The sequence below is a fragment of the Tubulanus polymorphus genome, chromosome 2, assembly GCF_964204645.1.
Source record: "Tubulanus polymorphus chromosome 2, tnTubPoly1.2, whole genome shotgun sequence".
NCBI classification, from domain to species: domain Eukaryota; kingdom Metazoa; phylum Nemertea; class Palaeonemertea; order Tubulaniformes; family Tubulanidae; genus Tubulanus; species Tubulanus polymorphus.
Window position 1 is genome coordinate 12,777,193 of NC_134026.1, and position 27,618 is coordinate 12,804,810.

The window sequence follows — 27,618 nt, forward strand, 5'->3', positions numbered from 1 at the left end:
AGGTAAACATAATTACATAACTATGTCTGCTGAAATGAGTGCAACCTTGACTTCGGCCACCAGGCTAATCGAGACGTCTGAATTAACACCATGCGTGTGACGATTTCCTCCCGATTCAAAATCATTTTCAATCGGGAGCCGAACCGGGAACCGGGAGCCGGCTACTGGTTCCCGGCTCCCGGTCCAAAATCATTTCAATCGGGAGCCGAACCGGGAATCGGGAACCGGCTACTGGTTCGGCTCGAGCCCCCAGTGAAGTTCATTACTTGTTCCTTATTCCTTATTACTTATTCAGAATTCATCTCCCAATACAAGTAACATGTTACTTGTTCCTTATTGGGAGAAGAATTCTGAATAAGTAACGGAATAAGGAACAAGGAACAAGTAATGAACTTCACTGGGGCAAATAACAACACCTGTTGGAATATCACATTCCCGAAGGTTTGGGTCCCCGATTACGACAATTTCGGTTGTAGGCGCTTCTTCGGGCTTCTTCGCATCATTGGTTTCGGTTTTTCCAGGTTCAATATCACGCTGCTTGACTAACGGACAATCACGCCTTATATGATCCGGTGATTTACATTCATGGCACAATCGGTTATTAAAACGGTTTGGACAGTCAAACAATTTATGATCACTGTTCATGCCCATAGACATACAACGCTGGCAGTGACTGTCACAGAACAAGCGCATGAAAAATCCCCAATTTTCGTGTAGTTGGGCATCACGGTTTTAATGTTATTTAACTGCAAATATCTAGGTCCAGTGAATATAGAAGTTCCTTTGATGACACCATTTTTATAGAACCGCTAACATAGTCTCCGAACTGAGATATAAAAGCTACGATTGTTCTATCATCCATTTCGATAGGAGCGTCTACGACTTTAATATTAATCACATTCACATCGACGTCAGTAAATCTAACGTTAGTTTTCAGCACCTGGAAGGTCCCGTTGGACAGTGTAGATTTCGTATCATTATCTGTAGCAGTCACTATACAATAAGAGTCAGTAAGTTGAACTGAAAGAATCTTACTCACATCGACTTTCGACTTGAGACCACCTACAACATTCAAATGAGACAATTTTCCTTTACCAAACTGTCTCAAATCAAATTTAACTGAATTCTCCCTGGTAATACTTGATTTTTGTTTACTTTCCATGGTAATATCTCCTCTAATCCACTATTAATCAACAATATTTGCGGAGGTCCAAATTAACGTGTCTACTAGTAATCCGCCATCTTGTTCAATGTCTATTAATCTTTTTATTGATCATGAAAAATTGTAGTAAAATATTTGAATCTACGGTTGGTTTTAGATTGTATCTCTCCACGCGGGAGGTAATCACGGATATCGGACTACAAACAAACTCCTTGTGTACAGCTCAACTATATCTCAATGATGATTAAACATTAATTTTCCCAAAAATTCTCCCCTTCGAAAAACCTAAACAACGTGTACGCTTGCTTTAAGTTTGCCAATGGACTATTGTTACCTTTTCTAGCTATTTGTTCTGTTTGCCGCAAACAGATTGCGTCCTCTATTACAGGAATAAAGGATACAGCTGCTCAAAAGTTAGTTTAAATTAACCATTCACCATTATACATGACCAAATACACAATTAATATGAAAAAGATCCACTATGTACACATTTCAAATTTCAAACCAATATTTATCATCAGAAAATTACGACACAACGTTCGATTTCTCACTAGAGATCATCTTTTTGAATTTGTACAGTGAGTTTTGGTATCGTATTTTCGTATCGTATTATCGCATTATCGTAATTCTCCGCATTTGAGTGTGACTATTCTACAAGTATAAAGTTATTTTAGCAATGTTTAGCAAGTTTTAATTGTCATTATAAATTTTCGCTATCCACTGGTAAACTTACTAACTTTTGGCAACTGACCTTAGATCGTGGAATGGTCTCAGGTGGCCTGCTGATCCACCCTTTACTTACACTGCTAAATAAATATACAGTATAAGACGTAAAAAGTATAGAATATAGAAATATAGAAGTACTATTTATCTTTATATCGCGATAATTCGTGTACATATGATTGAAAAACGATATTCTATGGAGTCTCTTGGTACTTATGATTATTGTGTGTAAAATCAATAATTAGCAACCTTCCACTGATACGAAGCAGCCTAAGAAGACATCCTACCATAATTTTCCTCGCAACTCTCAGCATTATTTCAAGGGTCGGTCTTATATGAAGAAAATATATGAAAGACGTGTTCACAGGTTAACGGGCCAAAAATCTTCCCCAAAATTTCAAATTTTTACAAGCAAAGATAATATACTTCATGCTTTTGGTGCAAAAAATGCATGACCACAAATTGCAAATTGTGTTTTCAAAATATCGATTGAGTGTGGAATTGTTTCGAATTCAGGGATCTCCCATTAACTCTCCGATATTTTTCAATAAGATAAGTCCAACTATCAGATGGCCAGTTGAATACTTCTTCATTATATTGAACGATATGTTATACTTAATGCATCTTTTCTTAGGCCTTACAGCTTTCTCTATTGGTCAGTGTTGTGATCACTCAAAATTAACCATAAGTTTGAATTCTCACTGAACTACTACATCACTATAACCAATATATATATTTCATATCAGGGGATTAACTTTGATCTGTGGTCAGTGGACAGCAGCTACGAAACATTTAAAACTACTACATTATCATTCCATCTATATTCATATATATATGATATGATATCTTCTTTAATGTTCAGTTTAAACGTCTTGAACGCAAACGTTTGACAAGTTTCGCATGTTGGTACCGATACGCACGTTCACGCGAGTGAAATGTGCACGTTACAGGCTCAAATGCGCACGTTACAATTACAAATCGAAACGTTGATCGTTCAAAACCCCACGTGAAAATCTTTTGCATTTAGTGGACGATTTCGCTCGGGGAAGTTAGCTCGCTACCTACAATAAAAACAATTCTGACAAGACTTTTCAAGCGACAAATTTAAATGTAAGAGCTAGTAGTACTAACGAAGGATTCAGGCAATACACCGTGTCATTTCTAAAAACATTTAACCGGAAATTAGACAGGACTTGTGTAGCTTGTACAGGTAAAAGATCTTGTTATATTTACGTTTAGGCCAAATGAAATTATTTGATACCAGACACGACAAAGTTGTTACCGAAACAGATAAATATATCTATGTGGTCAGTATTGGTCAAGATTTGGTCAGTTGAATAGTTGTTAGATACCACACCATATCTAATTATTTGACACCACACACGACTGTGTTGCTTCTAAAATAGAAAAATTACTTTAGGGTCAGTATTGGTCAAAATTGGTCAGTTAATTAGTTGTTAATTCATAGCCCGCGCCATATTTAGTCGCTCGACGTCCAAACACGATTTTATTGCTTTACTAAAGTAAATATAAATTACTTATGGTGGGCTCTGGTTAGCACTGGTAACTGGTCAGTACTGGTCAAGCATTGGTCAGTTAAACAATTTTTAGATTAATGCCCACGTCATATCTAGTTATTTGACACCAAACAACTTAATTGTTTGCAAAACAAATAATTTACTGTATGGTACTGGTCATGCATTGGTCAGTTAATAGACCAAGGTCCACGCCACGCGTTATTTGATACCAAACATGATTGGATTGTGTCGTTTCGGAAAATTTATCTGTTTGGCAATTTGTGGTCAGCCCTGGTTCGTTAGGTTCTTATTTTGCGGGCATTTTATCTCGAACACCGAAAGACTGAATTACTAATCAATTCAACAGATCATTAATTAATGGAAATGAAGATCAGTGTTTAACTAATAGTCCTTAGTGTGAATAAAATGTCTCTGGTCTGGGTGCTATAGTGCTTACTGTATCTAATTCTTTTTATTTTCACTACTACCGTAATTGACTATGATGTTTTCAAGTGGTCTTAAGTACCCCTAATAGCCGAAAGTCGTTGATTTATGTGAAATTTACATACAGCGCCATCCGTTGGTGGTAAAACTAACCCGAGCAATACGGGTGTTAAATAGATACGCTAGCAAACCGGCATTCAGACCGGCTACCAGTCTTCACGCGACTCGACTCTACCAGTACCGCTATCGGAGCCATCCTTTTCTTATCAGTTGGAATTACGATGATGATGGCGTCGCTGGCGACGGCGGTTAGGCATGGAACGTTTCGAAATGTTCTGTCAACGAGGCTTATTAAAGTAAAATCTGGATTAGAGCATCCGAAGCCTTTTTCAATTTGCAAGTGGTATTCTATAACAGCATCGTCTAATACGGTAGGCCCTAATGATATGTAATAGATGAAATCTAAGTGACGGACGCCTCGTCACAGCTTGATTCAATTTTTCATAGTAAGAAATGATAGCGATTGGGGAAAACAACCTCAAGTACGGGGTAACGAAGTCGAAAACACTCAAAATATTGTCAGTGACAAGGAGCACACTTAAATGTTGTTAATGAAACCACAGGGGTTTGGCGATGGGCTTGGATTTTATTTCCGGGTTGTTGATAATCTCGCGAGAATGGCGCTAAATATGAACTGAAAATAAATTCAAAATATAGAAATACCTTGTGTTTATATTGTTTATTTATCCGCCATTAAGTTCCGATAAACAATTGGTCGTTAAGGATCATTATCAGACGGTCGTCACGCTACTATGTAAAATAACAAGGGATGAAACGCAGTTCAGAGTTGTGCCAGCCAGTCACGTGACAGTCGCGCTTCTTATTTGAATGAATGCAAACCCGAAGCATCTAAGATGGAAACTATGATACGAAAAATATTTGAGATTAATTCACATTCAAATGCATTTTTTGTCTATGAATTATATATTTGATCACAATTCTTTATAAATTATTAATTTCATATGAATCATAATCTGACAATTGATACCGGTCTGTGAATATGTTAACTTTTCATGTTAAAGTTTTAAATGTGATGACATCATCAGAATGTCACGTGACTGTCCCAACTTTCTGGCTGGCATGAATTGAACTGCGTTTCATCCCTTGTTCTTTTATATAGTAGTGTGACGACCGTCTGATAATGATTCTTAACGACCAATTGTTTATCGAAACTTTATAGCGGATAAATAAACAATATAAACACAAGGTATTTCCGTGATATTTTGAATTTATTCGTAGTTCATATTTAGCGCCATTCTCGCGAGATTATCAACAACCCGGAAATAAAATCCAAGCCCATCGCCAAACCCCTGTGAATGAAACTGGAAAGAGAATCAACTCCAATATTTCATATTGAAATTGTACTGTAGTTGAACCCACAGCAATGAATTAATGAAGAAATTAAATCAACTTAGTCAAAACTTGGAAAATTTAAAATTAATGCTCGAGTTAAGGGGTGGGAAGAAAGAAGATGAAACTGTAACTCTGTAACTGTAAATTTGATTCATTTCTGAAATTTGAGCTTGATATATTATAAGCCCAAATTTCAGAAATGAATCAAACCTCATAATTCTTGAATCTTATATTATAAGATCAAATGAAATTTAATATTTTAATTTTTGCGAGAAAAAACTTGAAAAATTTCTTATAAATCAGGTCTCGGTACCACTGTCTGCTAAAAAGATTATTCTTTCGATTTAGATAAAGTGTCATTTTTTAATGGTTTAAAACTCTTTGTGAAACCATAATGTAACCAATGACATTTCTATGGTGGGAACTGAGAGGGGTTTTTGCAATATTGAAGAATTTTGACATGGTAGTTAATTTAGAAATTAGCTCCATTTGGAAATAAAAGGAAGACGAGAAGAGTACAACGCATTTCTTAATTACCTTCAAAAAGAAAAAAAATCGAATACGCGTTGAAACGCACAAATCGGAAAATTATTTTCTGCTAGAAAAAACTCGAATTAGCAGGAAATGCGAATGTCAGTACAAAAATTGATTTCTCTTGCGAAAAATATACATTTCTTTCTAATCCGCCTGGAATACGGTTCAAAATAAGCAGTGCACGCGGCCAGCGGTTCCGAATTCCTTATTTGGTGAAGAAGGGGCGGAGACTAATGTTTTTGCCGACCGCGATGATGTTGCTGCTCGAGAGCGAGACTACGCCGTGCCGATCCGCCGCCGCGCTGGCCGAGGAATTTTACGACTAACGCGACTCACCGCAGTTTTTAGGGTCGTTACTTTTGATTAAAAAAGTGTATTTCAGTGCTGCCGCTGAGAATGACAGCTGCGCGCGCGAGAGCGTAATTCTCCGGGATTCGAACCTGCGTGCCGAACCGCGTGGCACCGGGCCGCGGCCGCGTTTTGTTATTATGAATTCGCCCCTGTTGCTAAGGGAATTTCAGCTAATTTCAACTCGATCAATCAACGCGGTTCATTGTTAAACTATTCATCAACCCAATCTTGTTCGAAATTTCATGAAATAAATACATTCTAAAATAACCCGATCCATAAGTTACCGTATTTTAGTTAGTGGAATGCCGGATTTTAGCGTGACGTAATTCTACTTCCGATTTCCCCATGAACTTCAAACCGGACGTCAAGTGACGTCATTTTTTTCTGACTTTGTCAGCTAGTCAGAATCGGTTAAGAAGACACTTCGTAGTATCCACATATACGCGTTTACCAAAGGGACGTCCTCCAGGCGCCTTCGGCGCCCGGCGTCCGTCTATTAGTGATAGTTCTCGCTATATGTCATTCCCTCCCTGCAGAAAAAACAGCCCTAAACTTCAGTGTTGCCAGACTTCCGGAAATTTCCGGAGTTCCTGGAATCGAAACTTTCAAAAAAAAATCCGGAAATTTTCTTCTCCGTACTGCGCGAAAATGCCGTTAATTTTTATTAGAACGGCCACCGATACGCATTCGCTGTGATGATTGCACCACCACTCATCGTCATGACGACGCCGCGCAGCTCCGCGGTCGAGAGGCTTTTGTGTAAGTATACAGAGTAGTGCTTATAACTTTATTGATTTTATACTCGAATGTGTATTGTAAAATTTTGGAGTTCAATAAACTTCTGTACTGTAACCACGACTTGACTTGCTGATGCGCCGCGCTTGTATTAGATCATCTTTATCAGAGCATTCATAGGTACGTCCCTTCAAGTTACACATCTATGATCATCTATATAGGCTTAGACCTAAACTATCTATGATCCGTCCTTTTTTGAATGTTCCATTTTTTTTATTTTCAATAGGCCCGTATGCAATAGTTCCCCGGAAAATGAGTTGCATAATATTCACGGATAAATTGATTATTAACGAAATTTTAAATATTTCCTTGCCAACTAAGCGCTCAAGCGCTACGATCTTGAATTTGTGAGCGTTCATCGGCGCATTTGAACTGCAATAATTCAGGACTCGACCCGTAATGCGTGAGAAGATGCTGATCGTCAACGAATGAGGATGTGCCACATTGGAAATAGCCATTACCTTCCAGAATATAATAAGTTGTTCATGGGTTCACGATCGCTCTAAGTGCTCGGAAAACGCTTCTAATTTCTGAAATTTTCTTGGGGGGGACCCCCAAACCCCCCGAAATGGCTTCGCGCCTACGGCGCTCGCAAGTTTGTGTATGTCAATAAATACTTCCGGATATAGCAAAGCTAGGTGCTGGCAACACTGAAACTTCTACAAATTCATTCTAGGTGTAAACAGGAAAACCTCAAATGCAGCAACCAGAGGAGAACTTGGCCGGTTTCCCATTCTCCTGTCTGTCATCCCTCAGCTTATTAATTATTGGTTCCGTATATGCAAACTCTCCCCCTCCACTCATTAGGAAAGCATATATTGACTGCCTGAGTAACTCAACTGTTAACTGGTGCTCGGGCATCAAATCCATACTTGACTGCCTCAATCTTGAGAATACCTGGCTGAACCAAGGCTTTAGTCTCCGACCGAGCACAATAAGAACTATAAAACTACAGTCACAACGCCTTTACTCAGACAAATGGCTCCAATTCATCAACGATCCCTCCAATTCTAAACTCCGTAGTTATAAACTTTTCAAAACTGCATTCTACACGGAAAATTACATTATGTCCCAGCCCCTCTACATTAGACGGCAATTCACAAAATTAAGAGTTTCTAACCACTCACTTCACATAGAGACTGGTCGTCACATCCGCCCAATTACCCCCATTGAAAACAGGACCTGTAAGCTCTGCAACTCAAATCAAATTGAGGACGAAAAACATTTCCTTCTCGACTGCACTGCTCTCTCAACAATCCGTGCTAAACATCTCACCAACATCAATGATATTATCCCTTCCTTCTCAACCCAAAACCCTGATGAACAATTCGCCCTCCTCTTCTCTAATTATAACAATGGTTCTGAAATAGGCAAAGTTGTATGTAACCTGGTAAATGATCTAGCTACCTTTCGTCACAACTCTAATTAAACACGGACACAGATACCGCTTTACTCTGGGTTGAGTGGACTATATAGATACACATGTATGTGTGTGTATATGTGTGTATGTGGATGTATACGTATATGTGTATGTATGTATATTTGTCTATGTGCGTCTCCTTAGCGAGCTTCTCGCACAATCAATTTGGAGCAACGTCGGTCCTCTCGTTGAGGGTCAAACAGCAGCGCCCCCTTAGCGAGCTTCTCGCACGATCAATTTGGAGCAACGTCGGTCCTCTCGTTGAGGGTCAAACAGCAGCGCCCCCTTAGCGAGCTTCTCGCACGATCAATTTGGAGCAACGTCGGTCCTCTCGTTGAGGGTCGAACAGCAGCGCACCCTTAGCGAGCTTCTCGCACGATCGTAACGGTCCTCCCGTTGAGGATCGAACAGCGGCGCCTCTTTAGCGAGCCTTTCACACGATCGATGTTGGTCCTCCCGTTGAGGATCGAACAGCAGCGTCTCCTTAGCGAGCTTCTCGCACGATCAATTTGGAGCAACGTCGGTCCTCCCGTTGAGGAACGAACAGCAGCGCGCCCTTAGCGAGCTTCTCGCACGACGGATGTCGAGCGATGTCGGTCCTCTCGTTGAGGGTCGAACAGCAGCGCCCCTTAGCGAGCTTCTCGCACGATCGATGTCGATCCTCTCGTTGAGGGTCGAACCGCAGCGAGCTTCTCGCACGATCGATGTCGAGCGATGTGGGTCCTCTCGTTGAGGAACGAACAGTAGCGCGCACTTAGCGAGCTTCTCGCACGACCGATGTCGAGCGATGTCGGTCCTCTCGTTGAGGGTCAAACAGCAGCGCCCCCTTAGCGAGCTTCTCGCACGATTAATTTGGAGCAATGTCGGTCCTCTCGTTGAGGGTCGAACAGCAGCGCAACCTTAGCGAGCTTCTCGCACGACCGATGTCGAGTGATGTCGATCCTCTCGTTGAGGGTCGAACAGCAGCGCCCCTTAGCGAGCTTCTCGCACGATCGATGTCGATCCTCTCGTTGAGGGTCGAACAGCAGCGCCCCCTTAGCGAGCTTCTCGCACGATCGATATCGAGGGATGTCGGTCCTCTCGTTGAGGAACGAACAGTAGCGACTACTTCAGCGGACGTGTACGGTGGACACGCCAGCACACTCCGCTTAGGAAAACTCCAACTCCTGCTCCTGTGAACTAGAGATTAAAATAAAAAGCATAGACTGATAGAATATGCCAGTAGTTTTATTACAACCGTCTCCCCGAACAACCAGTTTTCGACTGGCTAAACAACTCTGGAAGACGACTCCCTCTGCCTGCGGACTACCACCCGGACCCAAGATGGCAGCACCATCCAATACCCGACTGTACAAGTTACACTACCACATAAACACTCAGCCGTATACGACACGTTACTTGATCTTGGTCTTATATTTCCCAATAAAATCAACTTAAGGTCTTAAGTCCCAAGTTAGTCTGAATACCAGTCGTTGTTACCGAATACCGGTTCCCTACAACCAACGGCTAGGTACTAGACCAGTTCCAAGTGGGCTTAAAAGATATGAAATAACTAAACTGATTTACCATCGGTTGCGGCAAGCTGACTCATATCTGTCATAAGACTCTCCATGTGGTTCAACTGCGGATTGATTGGAATCTTCCACACGACTTGTAGGCTTATCGAATTGCTTTATAGGCCTAAAGCAATTGAGTAGTAGTTAAAATATACACATGATCAGGGATGAAAATGGCCCATACTGAAAAAGTTGGAAAATATTGAAAAAAAAATTTTTTGGGAAACAAAAATCAGTAACTTTTGGCCTAAAAACTTACTTTCTTTTGGTCAAAATGTCAATAGTTTGGGCTTGAATTACAGCCGCTCTTTGAATGAGATGCCATATTGTTTTCTCCGACTCCACAGTTGTGCTAACTACTGCCAAAAGCCGGCTTAGGGAGCACTCCTAACTACGGAGCACTCTGATGTGAATCCTTAGTTATGCCATCCAATAAGCCTAAAAGTTCCACCATAGACCTAGGCCTATCTCTTCGCACCCCCAAAATGAATTGGCTGTGACTGTGTAGGACTACCGGTGCCGACCTGATTACACTTCACCTGCGGTAGGCCTAAAAGCCTGGATTAAAATATCATGCCAAACGAACGAAATCAAGAGTAAAAGTCGCCCCGAATATGTCCGGTTTGTTTAGGCCTACCTACGGTCCATGGGTGTATTGTTCGGCAACTGTTCAGTGACATAGAATTGGCCTACTGAATTGAATTATTCAAAGAACATTCAATGAGTCTATTGTTAGTCTAGTTGATAGCCTAACCTGTCAGTGGTTTAGTTTCACGATCGGATATTTTCACAAACCACACGTTGGTATAAGCCCATCCGATTATAAAAAGCTTACCACCGACGATTAGGTAACTAACTCAGTTGATACGAGCAAAAAGATTTCATTTATCAATAGTACTTACCCAACAAGCCGTGCATAAACGCTAAACATAATTCCGAATCGAAACAACGATAATGGCCGCCACGTTGATGTGATCCTTGAATCTGATTGGTCGAGTCATAGGAATCAATCTGATTGGTCGATAGATATATATCAAATCTGATTGGTCGAATCATACATACCGTTTCCGGAGTTCACCACCAGAGGGGTGTTGTGTCGCTACTCAACGACCCAATATGCATTTCTACCACATACGATATAATAATGTATGGGTGCTAACCACGTCAGCTAAATAATTGGGGCCAAAATTATTGGGTCCTAGTCCCAATAAATAGAAAATGACCCAATACGACAGAGAGGACCCAATACTCCGAGTCTCAGAATCACGCATGTCCCGATAAGTTGGCGTTTATAAAACTATATATATATATGAGTCAAAATATGATGTCCTAAAATTTCGTTACGTCCTGAACAATTCTAAATTCAACCCATTTATATTGTGGGATCACTCTTGTAAAATATCTCAAGAGAAGGTGCGAGGAATGGCCATACAACAGCAAGAATTTGAAGTGATGACTACTGAATACAATTAAATGAACACTTTTTAAAAGTAGTTTGTCCTAATTTCATTTCAAAAATTTTTGGTGTCTTTTTTTAGCAGATAAAATCATCGATATTTTTTCATACTTTGGGTTGCACACAAGACTGATATCTTTACTCCATTGAAAATTGCTATAACTTTTGCTTTTTATTAAGACGTATGTAGTACAATTGTTAAAATAATAAAATGTGGAATTGATGGCGAAACAAATTTGATCCGGACGTAACATATGGAGTCCTATTTGTTACGTCCAGGAAAATTCCTATAAATAAGAACGATTCCGGATAGTACTTAAAATTTTGCCGCTAAAATAAGCTTGACCTTCCAGAATCATCAATCGTAGATAATATTTGCATTGTTCAGAGGATCTTTCTTTATTCTGCATATAAATCGTTGAAGAATTATTTTGGTGTCAAAAAACGTGCGTCCCGAAATAAAAAAGTTGTTTACGTATGGAGCTATAAGCCGGCAGACGATACCTTACACCGCGCAAGATTAGCCTCTACAATGTATCCGTACAGTAGCGCCACCCCAAACTAAGTTTGTTTCAAGATGGCAGACGATGTCGCGGTCGATGGAAAGTACGTATAAAAAAAACTTTTGTTACGTCCTTGACAAATTGTATGTATGGTTCGTTTAGTATTGAAATGAGTATTTATTATTGCCTGCATACCTAGAAATGACTCGTACCATGAAACTTTCTCTCATAAAGTAGCAGGGGGCAAATAAATTGAGTTATTTCACGTCAACTAGCGTCAGCAACAAGCGCTTGAAATGAGACGGTGCTGCTTTTACTGTTATTTCGGGTCGTGTCCTATTTACGTCCAGTTGTAAAAATAACTTCTGCTTACAACTGGAAGGTATTTTTACAGGTTACTGCCTTTGATTTGAAGAAAATCACTAATGAGTTGCTCAATTTCAATTTGGAACATATTTCCATATTTGCATTGCCTAGGCCTAATTCTCAATGCATTGGATGTAACAAAGACACTAATAATGAAGAAATTCCTTTTCAAAATTTAGAGTCACTGTTACGTCCTTGTTGGAAACTATAAGATTCGCCCAGAGAATGCTATTTAGACCTTTGATTTAGACCATAAATGAGAATCTGCATGGCATTATACTCGTCACAACAGACCTAGATATTTTTTTAGGTGATTTTATGGCAACAATAGCAAGGATGTAACAAAGACGCTAAATTTTTGTGTCTTCGTGCATCCTGAACTTATAAAGAATAATCTGTAACGAACCAAATCTGTAACGAACCAATTTACTGATTTGCGGTATAGAAGCAAGTGACGTTAACGGCCTAGAGGCCGCAATTGATGGCCGATTTTTTTCAAACTTGGTAGACAACTAGGGTATCACCTGGGGCAGAACCCTATTTAAAATTGGGTCGATTCGATTCAAATTATGGCCACCAGGGGGGCCGACATGAAAATGGACGTTAACGGCCTAGAGGCCGCAATTGATGGCCGATTTTTTTCAAACTTGGTAGACAACTAGGGTATCACATGGGGCAGAACCCTATTTAAAATTGGGTCGCTTCGATTCAAATTATGGCCACCATTGGGCCGATATGAAAATGGACGTTAACGGCCTAGAGGCCGCAATTGTTGACCATTTTTTTCAAACTTGGTAGACAACTAGGGTATCACATGGGGCAGAACCCTATTTAAAATTGGGTCGATTCGATTCAAATTATGGCCACCAGGGGGCCGATATGAAAATGGACGTTAACGGTCTAGAGGCCGCAATTCATGGCCGATTTTTTTCAAACTTGGTAGACAACTAGGGTATCACATGGGGCAGAACCCTATTTAAAATTGGGTCGCTTCGATTCAAATTATGGCCACCAGGGGGGCCGATATGAAAATGGACGTTAACGGCCTAGAGGCCGCAATTGATGGCCAATTTTTTCCAAACTTGGTAGACAACTAGGATATAATATATGCTGCAATGGAACCATATCTCTTTTCATCTCATTGACTCAATGTGTCTTAACTTTTTCAGAGAAAATAAGAGATCCGTACGATATAAATTAGGGTAACTCCACGTAATTTCGGAAGCCGTTTTTTAATCAACTAATTTCACGGGCATTAATCTTCGACTATAGGAATTGCCAATAGCACTTTTTTTCATAGCCGCATATTTCTGCGGTCTAATATCATTAAGGAATCGTTTAAAACGAGTTCCCTTTAAAAGATATGTCAATTTATGTCATTTTAAGAGATAACATAATTTCGGAATACCTGGTTACGTAAATTCGGAAGCACTCCACATAATTTCGGAAACGAAATAACGAAAATATTTGCTATCATTTATATGTACTCACAACGCGTCGTTCTTGGACAATGTCATGTTGGTAAAGTAGGGGAGGTAGCTATATGAACGGTAGTTGGACAATGCCATTTTGGTTAAGTAGGGGTGGTAGCAATGTCATTGAGGTTCGAATCCCATTATTAAACTATTTTAATTTCGCGCAAATTTTACGACGATTAATCAATGTATATGTCATTTCATACAATGTTTTTATATAAAAGAAATTCTTTTTATATAAAGTTGATGAGATTAAAAAATACTGATGCTTCATAGCAATATGGCAACGCTAGTTGGACAATGCCATTTGGGTAAAGTAGGGGTGTTAGCAGGTGATTGATGTTCGAATCCAATAATTAAACTATTTTAATTCGCGCAATTTTAGCCGATCAGCTGATTGAGGGTAAACAAATAAACAGAAGCAGAAGTTAAGTATTTCAAACTTTTATATTTCATAACATATTCGTATTGCACAACCCATATATTATTGCTGTTATGTATTTTGAAAAAATAACTTATATGCCTACCTGATTAATAAAATATCAGGCTCATAAAAAAATAAGATTTGTACCTATAAAACTAAAAACTTACCAAAAACCTAACATTTACATCCATAAATTAAAAATAAAACATATATTCCACTGATTAAGTTGACAAAAATATTTTGATTTCAGAATGTAGCGAACACGTCCATCGTATTTTGGAATTCTTCTTTTGGAAACTCTAGCTGCATCCTGTTGTTGATGACTTTTGGAGGGCTTAAATCATAGATGATGTTTTCTGTGGGGTGCTCCTCGATGATGTCTACATCCGGCCATATAAATGAATTTTTAGTTTCACATGGTTGGTTAAGAAACTGTACCATCACTACGTCTCCAAAGGCAAGAATCTCTAAGATCTGAAAACAGATTTCATGAATTGGGTAAGCCATTGAATGCATTTGTTCTCAGAACTAATTTCAAGGAATCGTACCACTCCAAAATAAAGATGTTTTCGTCCACGATTGCCCTCTTGGTATAGCGCTATGTAGACACCCTCACTGTTAAAAGAAAACGACCATTTTCAAGTCAGTATACAAACAAGATCTAAACTACAATTCTACAAGCCTACCTAATATTTATTTCTTGTACTTTAGGCATACTTGCTTCAGGAATTTGATCATCATCTTGAGTTTGATCATCATGGCCCTGAAATGCATGTTTTTCATTGACAAATAATGAATCATTGAATTAACATTCTCAAATGGTTTTGTTATCTACTTACTGGAATATTTGATTCCTCTGGTCTCGATGAAATCTGCAAAAAGAGCGTGACAGGAAAAATGTAAATAAATGGTACATTAAAACCATAACCTATTTGCAGCACTATTTTAACTTACAGTTGTAGTGAGTCTTTTTTGCCTCTTTTCAATTCTCTCTTGTTCTTTTTTTTCTTTTAGATTTTGCTTAGCAACCGCATTCGCATAGGCATCGTCAGCAGTAAGTATGAAGTATCTTTTCTCTTCACATTTTCTCTTCTTTTTTGCTAGTGTGACCACAGGGTAATCCAAAACATCGTGATCTGGATCAGCTGATAATGTTTTGAGAATCGAAATGAGATATCTCATATGGAAAAATATTTGTATTTAATTCATTCTAAATTCTCTGTTACCTGGGGACGAGTTGTTATCAAAAGGAAATATAGGTGGCGCTTCTGTCTCCGCTGTTAAAAACTGAAAGATATATTTCATAAACATATGTGAATACTCCATTTAGATGTGAATGTAATGTGAGGAAAACAAATCATGAAAAATAAAAGGATATTTGTTGATTGTTCGTCAGCACTTGAAAACTGAAATGTAAAATCATTAGGTGTAAGTAACAACAAAGAACACAATAGAACCAATCTGAATCTGTTATTCCAACACAGGTAAAATAATAATACTAATTAACAAACAATGAACCTATAATTAATAAAGTTTTTTGTTTCACACCTGAGATGGATTTTCACTCGTTGATTGATTCTAGATAGTAATTAAGGTTACAGGTCATTGCAAGATATTTTAAATGATTTTGTCTATATTTACGTTTTGTATGTTTTAGTGTGAAAAGTCATACCTTATTTGATTCCGACAACGGAACATCACTACATGGTGTAGGATCGGCGATCTAGAATACCAATACACATCATTGTATTCAAATAACAACTTGGTGAGATCATATGACCCGGATAGAAAATAACTCACATCAGCAATGACTGTTGCAATTGTAGTTGTAGATGGAAGAAATGCCTCTGGTGGAATTATAGAAGGATCGAATGGATAAATCCCGCACGACCTGAATCCATTAATTAAGTGTTCAGGCGAGATACTCTGCCAAGTAGGTGTAAAGATTTCAAAAAAACAACTCTTGTTGATGATCCGACCTGGATTTTGATTTGAGAAGTTTTGACAGAGGCGATTCCATGAGGACTTTAATGTCTTAAAACACGATCTAAAAAAGAACACATACCGCCGCGGTAAACATTAAATTAGATTGTATAAATCAATAAGGGCAAAAAGACCTACCGATCTAGAGGCTGTAGCCAGTGTGATGTGTGCTCTGGGAGTTCAACTAATTTGATGTTATTTTCGCGAGCCAGTTCCACCAATTCTAAGAAATTGTGGCTATTATGACCATCTGATATCAAAACTTGCGGGCGAACTCGGCCGATTGCTGGTAAAAAGCTCTTCTTAAACCACAGTGTTGCGATTCCCTATTATGATAAAAATTATGGAAAGTTAGATAGATTAAAAGTAAGTTGTTGATTCCTGGTTATGTATAGGCCTATTATTTGTAACCTGCTTTGTCCATCCACTTTCAGAAACAGACACTGTAGTTCCGGGAGGTGCTCGATTGGAATCAACAGACTGCAGTGATGCTGCCGTTTTCCCTTTAAAAATTACATTCGGTGCTAGCATCTGCCCTGCCGCATTACCACAAGCCATGATGGTAATAGTTTCACGATTGCCACTAATGCGTGCCTGCACATATCTGCTTCCCTTTCTGTGAATGAAACACAATTCTTAGTCTTATTATCAAACCTTTATGAGATATCTGTTTTATATTTTCAGAGGACTTGGTGTGCATTTTATGACAAATTTACAGTTGTATTTGATTCAAAGGGTCATTGATTCCATTAAACTATGATAATAAATGCCACAATTGATACAATATGTTAGTTTATTTGCTGAAAGTTCGAGATTTTGACTAAAAAATTGGTTAAAAATCATGCATGATAGTGAAAAAATGTACGGGTATGTATAGGTATATATCTACATATTGCACTGAGGAATATTAGCCTACCTATCTATTGACACAATGTCTAGAATTATCATTGAGCTAATGTTCAATTTTCATACCTAGCAACTATTTTCCCAGGGACATGGGAAAACTGCAGGCCGGTTTCATCCATGTTCCAGATGTGCATTGGTTGAAGTCCTGCCAATGCACATTTTGCTGCTCCAAAAAACATCCCCACTTTTTTTACATTTATACACTGATGCCTGATGGCAGCAGTGCCTTCGGGCTTGCGCAGTGTTACTGACGGATTTCTGGATTTAAACCCAGCCCAAAACTGATCACTTGGGACAATCTAAAAGAAAAGACTGCATTATCAAATTCATGCTTTCAAATAACAAATCCTAATGATGTTGGCTAATTGACAAGCACCTCCTTGAACGGTTTTCCACGTTTCAACGCAAGATCTCCAGCATATTTCAGGAAATTATTCTTTGAGAATCCGTATCCCAAATCAGCCCTGTTTTTGGCAAAATCGGCGAGCTTTTTCTCATCTGCCTCCGTTAAATGTGTCGGCCGGCCTAGTTTTGAATCTGCCGGTATTTTGCCACTAACACCGTCGTGCAGAGTTGATTTTGGAACTGCAAAATTCTTAGCCGCCGATAAAACTGATGAGCCATTTCTGAGGGACTCAATGGCTTCACGCATCTGAGCTTCCGTCCACTTTCGATACACTTTTGGCATTCTATAAAAAAGAAATGAAAACATGACCTTCTTTATTATGAACCGAGGTGAAAGAAAATTTAAAAAAAATATTTCGTTAGGCCTGGATAGATTGTTTCTGTAATTTGTTATGACAGCCTAGACCAAGATCTTATTTTGACTGAATCTGGATGGTAGTAGCCCTACCTGAATTCATGAATGAATGAGCCTAGAGAAAATAGTTCTAAACCTGACTTTCTTTCTTTGATAGGCCTAACTAATCAGCATCACAGTCTTATTTAATGTGGATAACAGCTGTGTAAACATACGCGTAACTAATCTAACATAATTTCGGAACTTCCGAAATTATGTGGAAGAGCCGTGAAAGCTGGGTGTGGGATTTCCGAAATTGTGTAGGCGAGCGAGTTCTTGAAAATCGCCGTTTTTTTTTACGATGAGCGTATTCCGATAGAAAATGAATGTTTATAAACAAACTATCGACTTCCTAGAACTTCTTGGCAGTGTTTACGTATCGGCTGCCACGAAATTCCGTAAAAGCGGGGCGAATCAATAATTTACTTACATGACTGACTTTTTCGCCCTGCCGCGCTGATTTCGTGTGCCAGAAAGAAATGCGTACTACGTCATCAAAATGGCGCGGAATCCCGTGGAATTCCCGGGAAATACCAACCTACCTCCCCTATATCTAATTTGGCCTAATCCACGTAGGTATTCCCTCTCCGCGACCGTGGAGATGCTGTAGAAAAAAAACTTCCGAATTTATGTGGTCTTCCGAAATTACGTGGAGTTACCCTAAGAGTTCGTCAATTCAGCCCTGAAAGACCGAAGAGCCGTCAAGAGAAGAGACAGATGTACTACCACTTAGAGAAAGAAAGACGAAAAGGAGATAAGGAGGCTTATGAAGAATTTTTACGAAAAGATGCCGAACGTAAACGCCATTACCGCCAACAAATTTCCAGTGAGAAAAAAAAAGAGCTTGCAGAAAAGAGCAAATTAAGAATGCAAGATTATCGGCAAAGATTGAAAGAAAATAATGGGCGGCCAGTTACAACAAGAATGGCTCGTGAGAATTTGAGAAAATCTTGGCGGGAGTCCAAAAAAAGACTTCGAGAGAAACAAACTCCGCAATCGAAACGACGTGAACTCGAAAAAAGAAGAATGAATTACCAATTGAAGAAAACACAAAATGAATCGAAAAAAGAACCTGTTAAGTCTGAATCAAGTTCCACAGTTGACACTGAAAAAGAAATTGTCAATAATATCAAGAAAAATTTAAGAGCACATAAGGTATCAAAGAAGTACAGCAAATACAGAACATTAGTAACACTTGTGTGTGGAAAGTATAAAAACAGTCGCGCAGCTAGAGCCAAACTTGACATATCATATCAGCACTGGAAGTATGCCTCACTATTAGAAGAGAAACCTTATCGATGTGACAAATTGTCCGAAGAAAGACGAAATTTGATCAGAAAGTACTACTTAGAAAAATCGACGATTTTGCCAACTAAGAGAACCGTCTCCCGAAATGGTATTCAGAAATGTGTTCTGAGTGCCCCGATTAAGATGATCCATTCAGAATTCGGGGATTTTAAAGTAGGATTGTCAACATTCGCGAAGCTTCGTCCTAAAGAATGCCTGACTATGGATAGGAACAAATATAATCGCTGTTTGTGTGAATACTGCATCAACATTGAGTTCAAATTAGATGCCATCAATAATTTAGCTCACAGAAAAGGAGTAAAAACAGCTGATGTTGGTAACAAGTTTCAATTGGTCAATACCAGTATGTGTCCTAAAATAAGGACCTCGGCATATCATGAACCTGCATGCATTAAGCGGACCTGTAATAAGTGCGGTCCTAAGCTTACAAGAAGTATCTTGAATGAAAGAAAACTGGATGGAAAGCTGCCCCTTCAATGGAAAAAATGGGTGGATGGTAATGAAAAAACCAAGGATGATAAAGATAAGAAGGTGAAGGTTTTGATGGAGAAAAATGGATCATTGAATGAGTTCATTGAAGAATTGTTGGTGGAATTGGTACCATTCGCTGAACATCTGTTCAATGCCAGATGGCAAAACGATCAGTATAAATTGTTGAAAGAAAACCTACCACCAGGATGGGTGTTGACTGTGCAGGATTTCAGCCAAAACTATAGGACAACATACCAAGATGAAATACAATCAGTGTATTACCAATATAAACAGGCAACGCTGCATCCAACTGTTGCTGTCTATAGGTGTCCAAACTGCCAAGATCTTGTAGAAGAAAATATTTTCTTTGTATCAGATGACTTGAAACATGATGAATATGCCGTTGATTGGTTTAAAAGAAAGGTACATGATCATCTAAAAACACGTGGTGTTAAAATAGAACACGAAGTCCATTTTTCAGATGGATGTGCGAATCAATATAAAGGGAAAAACCTATTCTACTTAATGTCAGAATTCTCATTCATGCTCTATCATTACAATCAATTCTCGGATAGCCGGGTAGCCTGTCGGATAGCCTACTTACTCGTTAACTTTTACTACTTAATCTGATTTACTTTAATGAAATAATGAATAGTGCAATCTGGACCAGGGTTTGTAGTTATTGATGTGGCAATTTTTGTTAAGTTTTTTTGTTATTTCTTATTATTCTTAATAAACTTTTAAAAATAATCTGTGTAAGTTGTTATGAGTGAGATTTCAGAGTAATTTTGAGCAACTGCGAAAATGCTATCATGCGCATAATGATATTACCCTAGTGAAAGTAAAACCATTACACTATCCATCGTGGTGTTTGAAACAGTAGAACTTGCTTAATTCGGGACTGCCCAAAACCGGATTATTTTGAGTAAAATACATGTAATTTGAATGCAATTAATCTAACTGTGCTAGAATATCTGTCCAGATAAAATGAAAAACTGATTATAAGAGATCCGGAGTAAGCAAGTTTTGTTGTTAGTATAATGTGCTGGTTGCCTCCAATGGACAACATATTCTTCCTGATATCAGCTTCTGTGTGTAGTTCAGGAGTCAGTTGCTCAAAAGTTCGTTAAAGATAACCAGTGGATAAATACCATAGTAACATTGAACTTTTAATTGTCACTATGTCAACTATCCACTGGTTAACTCCATCCTGCTTCTGAGCAACTGAACAATTCCGTTGGTTTGATGATAGCAGAAACCTGCAGACACAAAGGCTTAGAGGGACAATATGAAAACGATGTAACATACATAGCGTCGAATTTTGGAAATTTATATCAACATGGACTTTTCTCGATCAAATATGTCAAAGACATATTGACAACAAATATTCAAAGCGTAATTGTCAATTCCAGCCTCTGTGTTTCGGCCCTTTATTAAGAAAGATGGAACAAAATCTTCCTTGACTGTTTCATTTCATTATACCTAATTTTTTATTAGATTTGATGATAATATTTATTGTTCCATGTTTCTTGGGTTAGTTGTTAAGGTGCATCACCGAGCCGTGGGCCTGCTGTACATGCTAAAGCAAAATGGAAAGCATATACAACATGTTCATCAGTACAGGTTAACTCGGATACTCACAACAATAAACTTGAATACAAAGTGTTAGTAAACAAATAAATAAAATGCAATTAAACTAGAAAAAATTAATTTAATTCCGGCTGCAATATTTTTTCAACATTCTTACATCTTGCATTTAAATTTCTTGCCAATCCTATTCTCTGGAAAATTAGGGAGTTCCAAATGTCTCCCAAAAGTCTTATTAAATGATATTTAACTTATTTAACTCGTTTGCACAAACTAAACCTGCGAAAATTTGAAAAATGTAACACTTTGGAATATCCTTATCGTGTCCTGTTACATCCAGTAATATTTTTGGAGATAATCTCTGAAAATAATGTTTCAACTTCATAGTTTCATGTGAAGGGACGTCTAATGATTATTAATTTTTACAGTGACATTGATAAAATTATGAAAAGAATAGAACATCATGCCGATAAATCAAATTTTTGATTTACATTTTGTGTCCCAAGTTACGTCCAGGAATTTTCATTAATTACATAATTAAGGTTGTTAGGACTGATGAACTATCTTTTCCATTTTACTTATACTTAGGTATACTCTTAACTACAGAATAATACTGTTGGATTCAATTTTGTTCATGATTAAATTTGTAATTTTGGCATTTCCCGGACGTAACAGGAATTTTAGGACACCATATTTTGACTCATATATATAGATGCAGAACAATAACAGGGGTGGCGGTATATACGGGGTGATATATATATATATAAGTTTTTCACATTAGGCCTATATTGATACCTAAGCATATTTTGTTTCCATGATCAATTGCAAAGTGTAGCCCATCGTCTATGATTGTGGTGAGTTTCAAGGTCATTAGTTGTTCTATATGGTCATAGAAGAATAACTAAGTATTTCCTTATTATTTGGTACGTAGGCATACTTTGTTACGATGATCAATTGCAAAGTTGTAGCTCATGATATATTCTGTGATTAAGGTGAGTCTCAAGGTCATTGGGCTTTGCATATGGTCAGCAGGGGGTGTTGAATACTAGAAAAACCTAGTATTTCCATATTATATTGGTAACTAGTCATTTTTTGTTACCACAATCAATTAAATAATCATAGCTGCTGACATGTTCTATGATTGTGGTGAGTTTCAACTTCATTGGTTTTTGAATATGGCCACCAGGGGGCATTGAACAATACAACAACTTAGTATTTCTATATTATATTCGTACCTATGCATATTTTGTTTCCACAACCAACTGGAAAGTTGTAGCTCAGGACATGGTCTATGGTTGTGGTAAGTTTCAAGGTCATTTGTTATTCTATATGGTCACCAGGGGGCGTTGAATAATGGAATTACTTAGTATTTCCTTATTATATTGGTACCTAGGAGAGCGAGGGAGCGAGGGAGGGAGGGAGGGAGGGAGGGAGGGAGGGAAACATATGTCTGGTGGGCTAAAACGCTAAAACGCTCATCAGATTTTATGAAATCACTTTTCAAAACTGGTTTCAAAATAATAAATTTCATCATATAAGATTTGAATCGTTGGACTTCTTCAAATATATACAGTGTATGCACACCAAAGATGGTAAGCCCAAAGTATCCACGTCAATTCAATGAAAATGTTTTTATTGAAATGACAGGTATACTTTTGGGAGGTATCTCAGAAGCATATCGTACAATTTTCAATTAGTCATCCATCTAAGTGTAATCAACCCTCATCCATAGATAGAAAAAGGTTGTTTGAGAAAAAGTAATGTTCTCACTGTCAAATGTTTGTTTACCCTGTTTTTGTTTACTTAAAACTCGAACCAAGGGAAAAACCCATGTGTCAGAAAACATCTCAGAAAAACATTGCACTAGGCCACACCAAAAGAAAACCCTGCTTCTTGGGCCCGACTGACCCGATATTTCATCAATTCAAATAATCATTTTCAGAATAAAACATTATTATCATATCCCTGACTAAAAATTTAGTCCATTAAAAATTATTTACGGCGACCCACTGTTAGAAGAATAACCGATATTTTTTTTTCTATAAAAAGAAAAAAAAATGTCCTACCTACCTACCCACCCATTTTGGGATCATTCATTTATTACGTACGCATAAAATTTTAATTTTTAAATCCCTCTCCCCTTTGTACGCAAAATCGGCCATTTTTTCATTATACATTAAGCATTACAGTACGCAATTGCACTGACCCATCCCCTCCCCTAATGCATACAGAATAAATGAATGACCCCTTATAGAGCCTTACAGGCTCAAGGAATGAAGAATCTATTTGGTATGCTTACGATGCTAATAACATTAAATTTTCCTTTTCAGAGATGGTTGGAAAAGAAAAAAGTGATATACGACCAAAATTTAAACAAACAACAACTTGTAAAACTATGTCAAACTTAATAACCAAATAAAGTTTACAAATCAGAGCAGCTGATTCTCGATTCTGGACAAGAGCTACTGATATTACCAGTCAAACATTGCGAGCTCAACTCAATTGAAATGGTTTGGCACCAGATGAAAGCATATGCAAAGAAAAGAAACACTACAAATAAACTGAAGGATGTAGGAAAGTTAATCATTGAAGGCAGAGAACAAGTCACAGCGGAAAATTGGAGTAATTACGATGATCACATGAAGAAAATCGAAAACGAATTATGGATTAAGGACAAATTATCAGACAATCTAGTAAAAAAATTTGAAACTTATGTTGTTATGAATCTGAATGTTAGTGATGAGAGCGAGGATGAGAGAGAAAATAAGGAAGAGAATCAGGGTGCGGAAGATGACAGTGAGAATGAAGGAAATGAGTCTAGTGAGGGAGCTGAGAGCGAGAATGAGGTTTGTGCAGTGTGTGGAGAGAAGGAGGATTGAGGAGATGATCAGCTGGTTGAATGGGTAGCTTGTAGTATGTGTGATCGCTGGTTCCATGTTTCTTGTTTAACTAATCATGATTCAGAAAATTTTAAATGCAAAAGATGTGAAGATATTCTATGCAAATCAATGTATTTTTTGGAACCGTAAATTATCTTATCATATCTAATCATGTCTAAGAAATTCATTTACTTCAATCATTTGATGTACATGTATATACGATCTAAACTGGTTAATTTCGTTAAGTAGTCAACCCTATACAAATGGAGCGAATTTAAATGACATGGTTTCCAGAGCAAGGGCTCTTTGACAGAGCAACTGAGCATATATTCATACAAATCACTCATTAAAGCATTATCCATTATCCAAATTCTACGAAGCTGAATTTTGAAAGAGGGCCTCGTTAAAATTTATATGAGCTTTTTCACGAAAATCCGATCGCAATAATATCTGTTTTAAAAAGCCAATCAGAAAGCAAAGACTCCTCTATGATTGGTTTCGCCGCAGAGATAAGCAGGTGTTCACGTGAACCCGCGGTATCGTCTACTGTTTTACTTTTGGGTTTTATTTTAAGATCTAAAATTGTATTTCAATATAGATTTCTGTGAAATCTTTATTTGATTTGATTTTTGGGAGGGATATTTTTAATTGAACCACAGAAAATATCACTGACAATTGGCAAAGTCCGGGAAAAATAGCTTTTTCTCAAATCAGATGGATGACCTTGATATGCTATTGTGTTAATTATTAGGTATTTACTAGTCTGAGTGCCCCTTGGGGCTCTTGTTTTTATCTGACCCGTAAATATTCGATATGGCTAAGTGGCGACAATTGTTGTTCGTCATAATTAGCCATGTTTACACATTTGTTTTCAAGTGAAATTTTGAAGAGGCTGATTAATCATCTGCTATGCTAGACTCATTTTAGACTGAAGAAGGGAGGTAGTAACCACCCGAAATATTTCTTATATGTTTTAATAAACATTTTATCATCTAATTCTTTTATTGTGGGATTTTACTCGTATCTGCTATGCTAGCTGCTATGGTAGGAGTTACTATCACAAAGTCACTGTTAACAGGCGGGTGGTTTTACAGTCACCTCTACTGCTAGTGTGCACTATCAAAACCAGATGTTTCAAAATGGTCACTTTTCAATAGTAGACTCTTTGAAACAGCCACTATAGAAAACCAACCGAATTGAAAGGAATACTATTTCAGAGTGACTGTTTTGAAATGTATACTTCTGGAAAAGAAGCCGATATCGTTAATTGCTTATTGTTCTCAAGTGGCTACTAAGTAAAAGTAGACGTTTGGGCTCAAAAGTGCGATAGACATTTTCTTGAATTCAGCCTTTCAAGTCCTCCATGTTTAACAATTCTGCTATCAAATTATCATTTTAATTGATGAAAAATAATCTATGACTCGCAAATCAGTTTTGTCGAATTGATTATCTTCATCTGAATGACATCCTGAATCAAAGTAAATTGCATCAAAAGGGCTATGGGATATGCCTTCACGAAAAACAGCGAGGCTCGTCATAAAAATCTAAAATGCTTATTTTTAGGTAGTTTGATGCATATTTAGGGCGTTTAATGTGGACACAGATTATCCGGTGATCTTTCGCAACATACTAACTGACAAGCTGTTTGTACGTTGTGACAATCAACAGATATATATCTAATATAATGATTTTATTGTTACTTTTATGAATAATATAGGCCCTATACGATCAAATAGCAGAGATAAATACTTTGCCGTATACAGCTAAATATTCACTATGTCTAATTCGGCCTAAATCACTGACGCATGGACCTGTAACTAATGATAGTGAATGAATAAAACCAGTATCAATGACCGACCACAGGCACTCCTCGATGGGCTTTGGGTACAGTTCCCAGAGTTATTGATAATGTAGCTGTGTTATGAGTGGTTATTCTGCAATCAAATAAAATGAACAACAAAAAAGCATTGTTTATTGCAAAAGCTATTATAATGAATAGTTCTTTGCGATATTAGTTATGATATTATTGTAATAATCATGTTAGGCCTATGATAATCTCATTCATCCAAACTGTGACATTTATTGTAAATGAATGGAATAAGCAAATAAAACGAAAGAAAATTTACCAAACCCTGTGTATTACATACGTGCTAGTTTTGTGCGCCTTCACGCTGATAGTGGATAAGTGAATGACGTTTCATAAACGTCATATGGGCAGTATCTGTCACTCATATGTTTCCATAATGTCATGCGCAGCGAAAGGGTTAAGGGGAACTGCTGATGATGACAATGATGTGTAGAAATGAATGAGATGTTTGAAAAGAAAACTAGCACACTTGGACTTTCTTACAGTTCTGGTTGGTTTTTAATATACATATACTACTAATATGAAATCTCTGTTGAAATTTCTATGATTCTTTTCTTCTAGGGACGAGGTTTGGTATTAGGAGTTTTCGAAGAGAAAAATGAAGATAGAAATGTGTTGTTTACTAAATGTGGAGAAAAATATAATGAAGAAAGAGTTGCAGGAAAAATCGAACACTTATTAAACATGTATGTTTTTATTTATTTACAGTATATCATAGGCCTATTACAGTGATCATCTCATTTTCTAATGCTTAAGTGTTGGGTTTAAGCTCCTAGGTATAATTCCTGTTGGTTAACCGTTGAGTCTTGAATATTTTTTGACTTCTTCATAATGGCTTTAAAGACCTATCCAGAAATACCTTGCTCACAAAATGCTGCGTGTCTTTTGAGGGTGAGAAGAGTATAAAATTCTCATCATCCGTTGTGCAGGCATGCTGCATATGTATAGATATGGGGTACAAGCCGGGCTCTGCACCAAGCACGCACTTAAAGGACAGGAATTTTTTCGTTTTTTTTTTCTAGTCCACTTGGGACTTAAGTCCCAATGGGCTATTGCGTTCACTTTTCATCCGTCGTCCATCCATTCATCCGTAAGCCGAATCCAGTTATTTTGGGAATTTTAAAGATGCTTCAATGTAATGTCTTGATATTTGGTTTACACTTGTATCAACCCTAGGGACATCTTCAGCCCAAAAACTGGCTCGGTGACCTTGTGTGTCACCTGTGGCGCCATATATGTTGGACTGGCTGATAATTTCAGATGTTCCAATTTTGTGCAGGTACATATTCATTCCTGGTTAAGACCCTGGACACCAGGAGGAGTTTAATATGCTTATTAGCCATATGCTTATTCAGCAAAATAAATTCAATTCAATTTTACTTCCATTGAACAAATAAAACAAATCCAAATCAATTTCTAGTTTTATAGAGCAATTTTCAGAAAATTCAATTCCGCATTCAAATCAATAAAGCTAAGCGTACATTGACAAAGCGACTGGAGACAACTTGTTGCTCGTGAGTGAATACCTCGTGCACATCGAAAATCTAGTAAAAGCCAGCAACTCATGCTGGTTCATGCTGGTAGCACGTACATCATAGCGCGTACATCAATAGCAACTGAGATGTGTTAACTAGCAAATATCCTTGAGGGCATCTGATTATGGAGCGTTCACATCTACG

General features: G+C 37.8%; 2 protein-coding genes and 2 long non-coding RNA genes across 4 annotated transcripts in view; 2 read left to right on the forward strand and 2 right to left on the reverse strand.

The window, feature by feature from the left end:
* Window positions 1–4,060: 4,060 nt before the first annotated feature.
* Window positions 4,061–27,618, forward strand: part of LOC141898934 (cytosol aminopeptidase-like) — a 111,153-nt gene continuing 87,595 nt past the window's right edge. The window contains exons 1-3 of the mRNA XM_074785086.1: window positions 4,061–4,277; window positions 23,524–23,886; window positions 26,501–26,625. Coding sequence (XP_074641187.1) covers window positions 23,701–23,886; window positions 26,501–26,625 — 311 coding nt within the window. The 5' untranslated portion in view covers window positions 4,061–4,277; window positions 23,524–23,700. The remainder of the gene's footprint in view (window positions 4,278–23,523; window positions 23,887–26,500; window positions 26,626–27,618) is intronic.
* Window positions 14,849–15,216, reverse strand: LOC141900518 (uncharacterized). The gene is made up of 3 exons (XR_012618709.1): window positions 15,094–15,216; window positions 14,979–15,011; window positions 14,849–14,902 (listed from the first exon to the last, which is right to left on the reverse strand). It is a non-coding gene; the product is annotated as an uncharacterized LOC141900518 (long non-coding RNA).
* On the reverse strand, window positions 15,212–17,166 carry LOC141900517 (uncharacterized). Its single transcript, XM_074787440.1, has 7 exons — window positions 17,095–17,166; window positions 16,534–16,738; window positions 16,261–16,448; window positions 15,940–16,186; window positions 15,812–15,862; window positions 15,366–15,545; window positions 15,212–15,284 (listed from the first exon to the last, which is right to left on the reverse strand). Exons 1-6 carry the CDS (start codon window positions 17,160–17,162, stop codon window positions 15,441–15,443), a joined length of 864 nt encoding a protein of 287 aa, XP_074643541.1. The 5' UTR covers window positions 17,163–17,166; the 3' UTR covers window positions 15,212–15,284; window positions 15,366–15,440.
* LOC141900519 (uncharacterized) lies at window positions 15,542–16,070 on the forward strand. Its single transcript, XR_012618710.1, has 3 exons — window positions 15,542–15,623; window positions 15,797–15,904; window positions 15,966–16,070. It is a non-coding gene; the product is annotated as an uncharacterized LOC141900519 (long non-coding RNA).

Bases quoted from the DNA above. Each gene is read 5' to 3' on its own strand.
- LOC141900517 (XM_074787440.1), bottom strand. From the start codon at position 17,162: ATGCACATCTGGAACATGGATGAAACCGGCCTGCAGTTTTCCCATGTC. The intron at 16,739-17,094 runs GTATGAAAATTG...TTTCATTCACAG, and splicing joins CCTGGGAAAATAGTTGCTAG to AAAGGGAAGCAGATATGTGC. The intron at 15,546-15,811 runs GTATGACTTTTC...TTTACATTTCAG, and splicing joins CGTTGTCGGAATCAAATAAG to TTTTCAAGTGCTGACGAACA.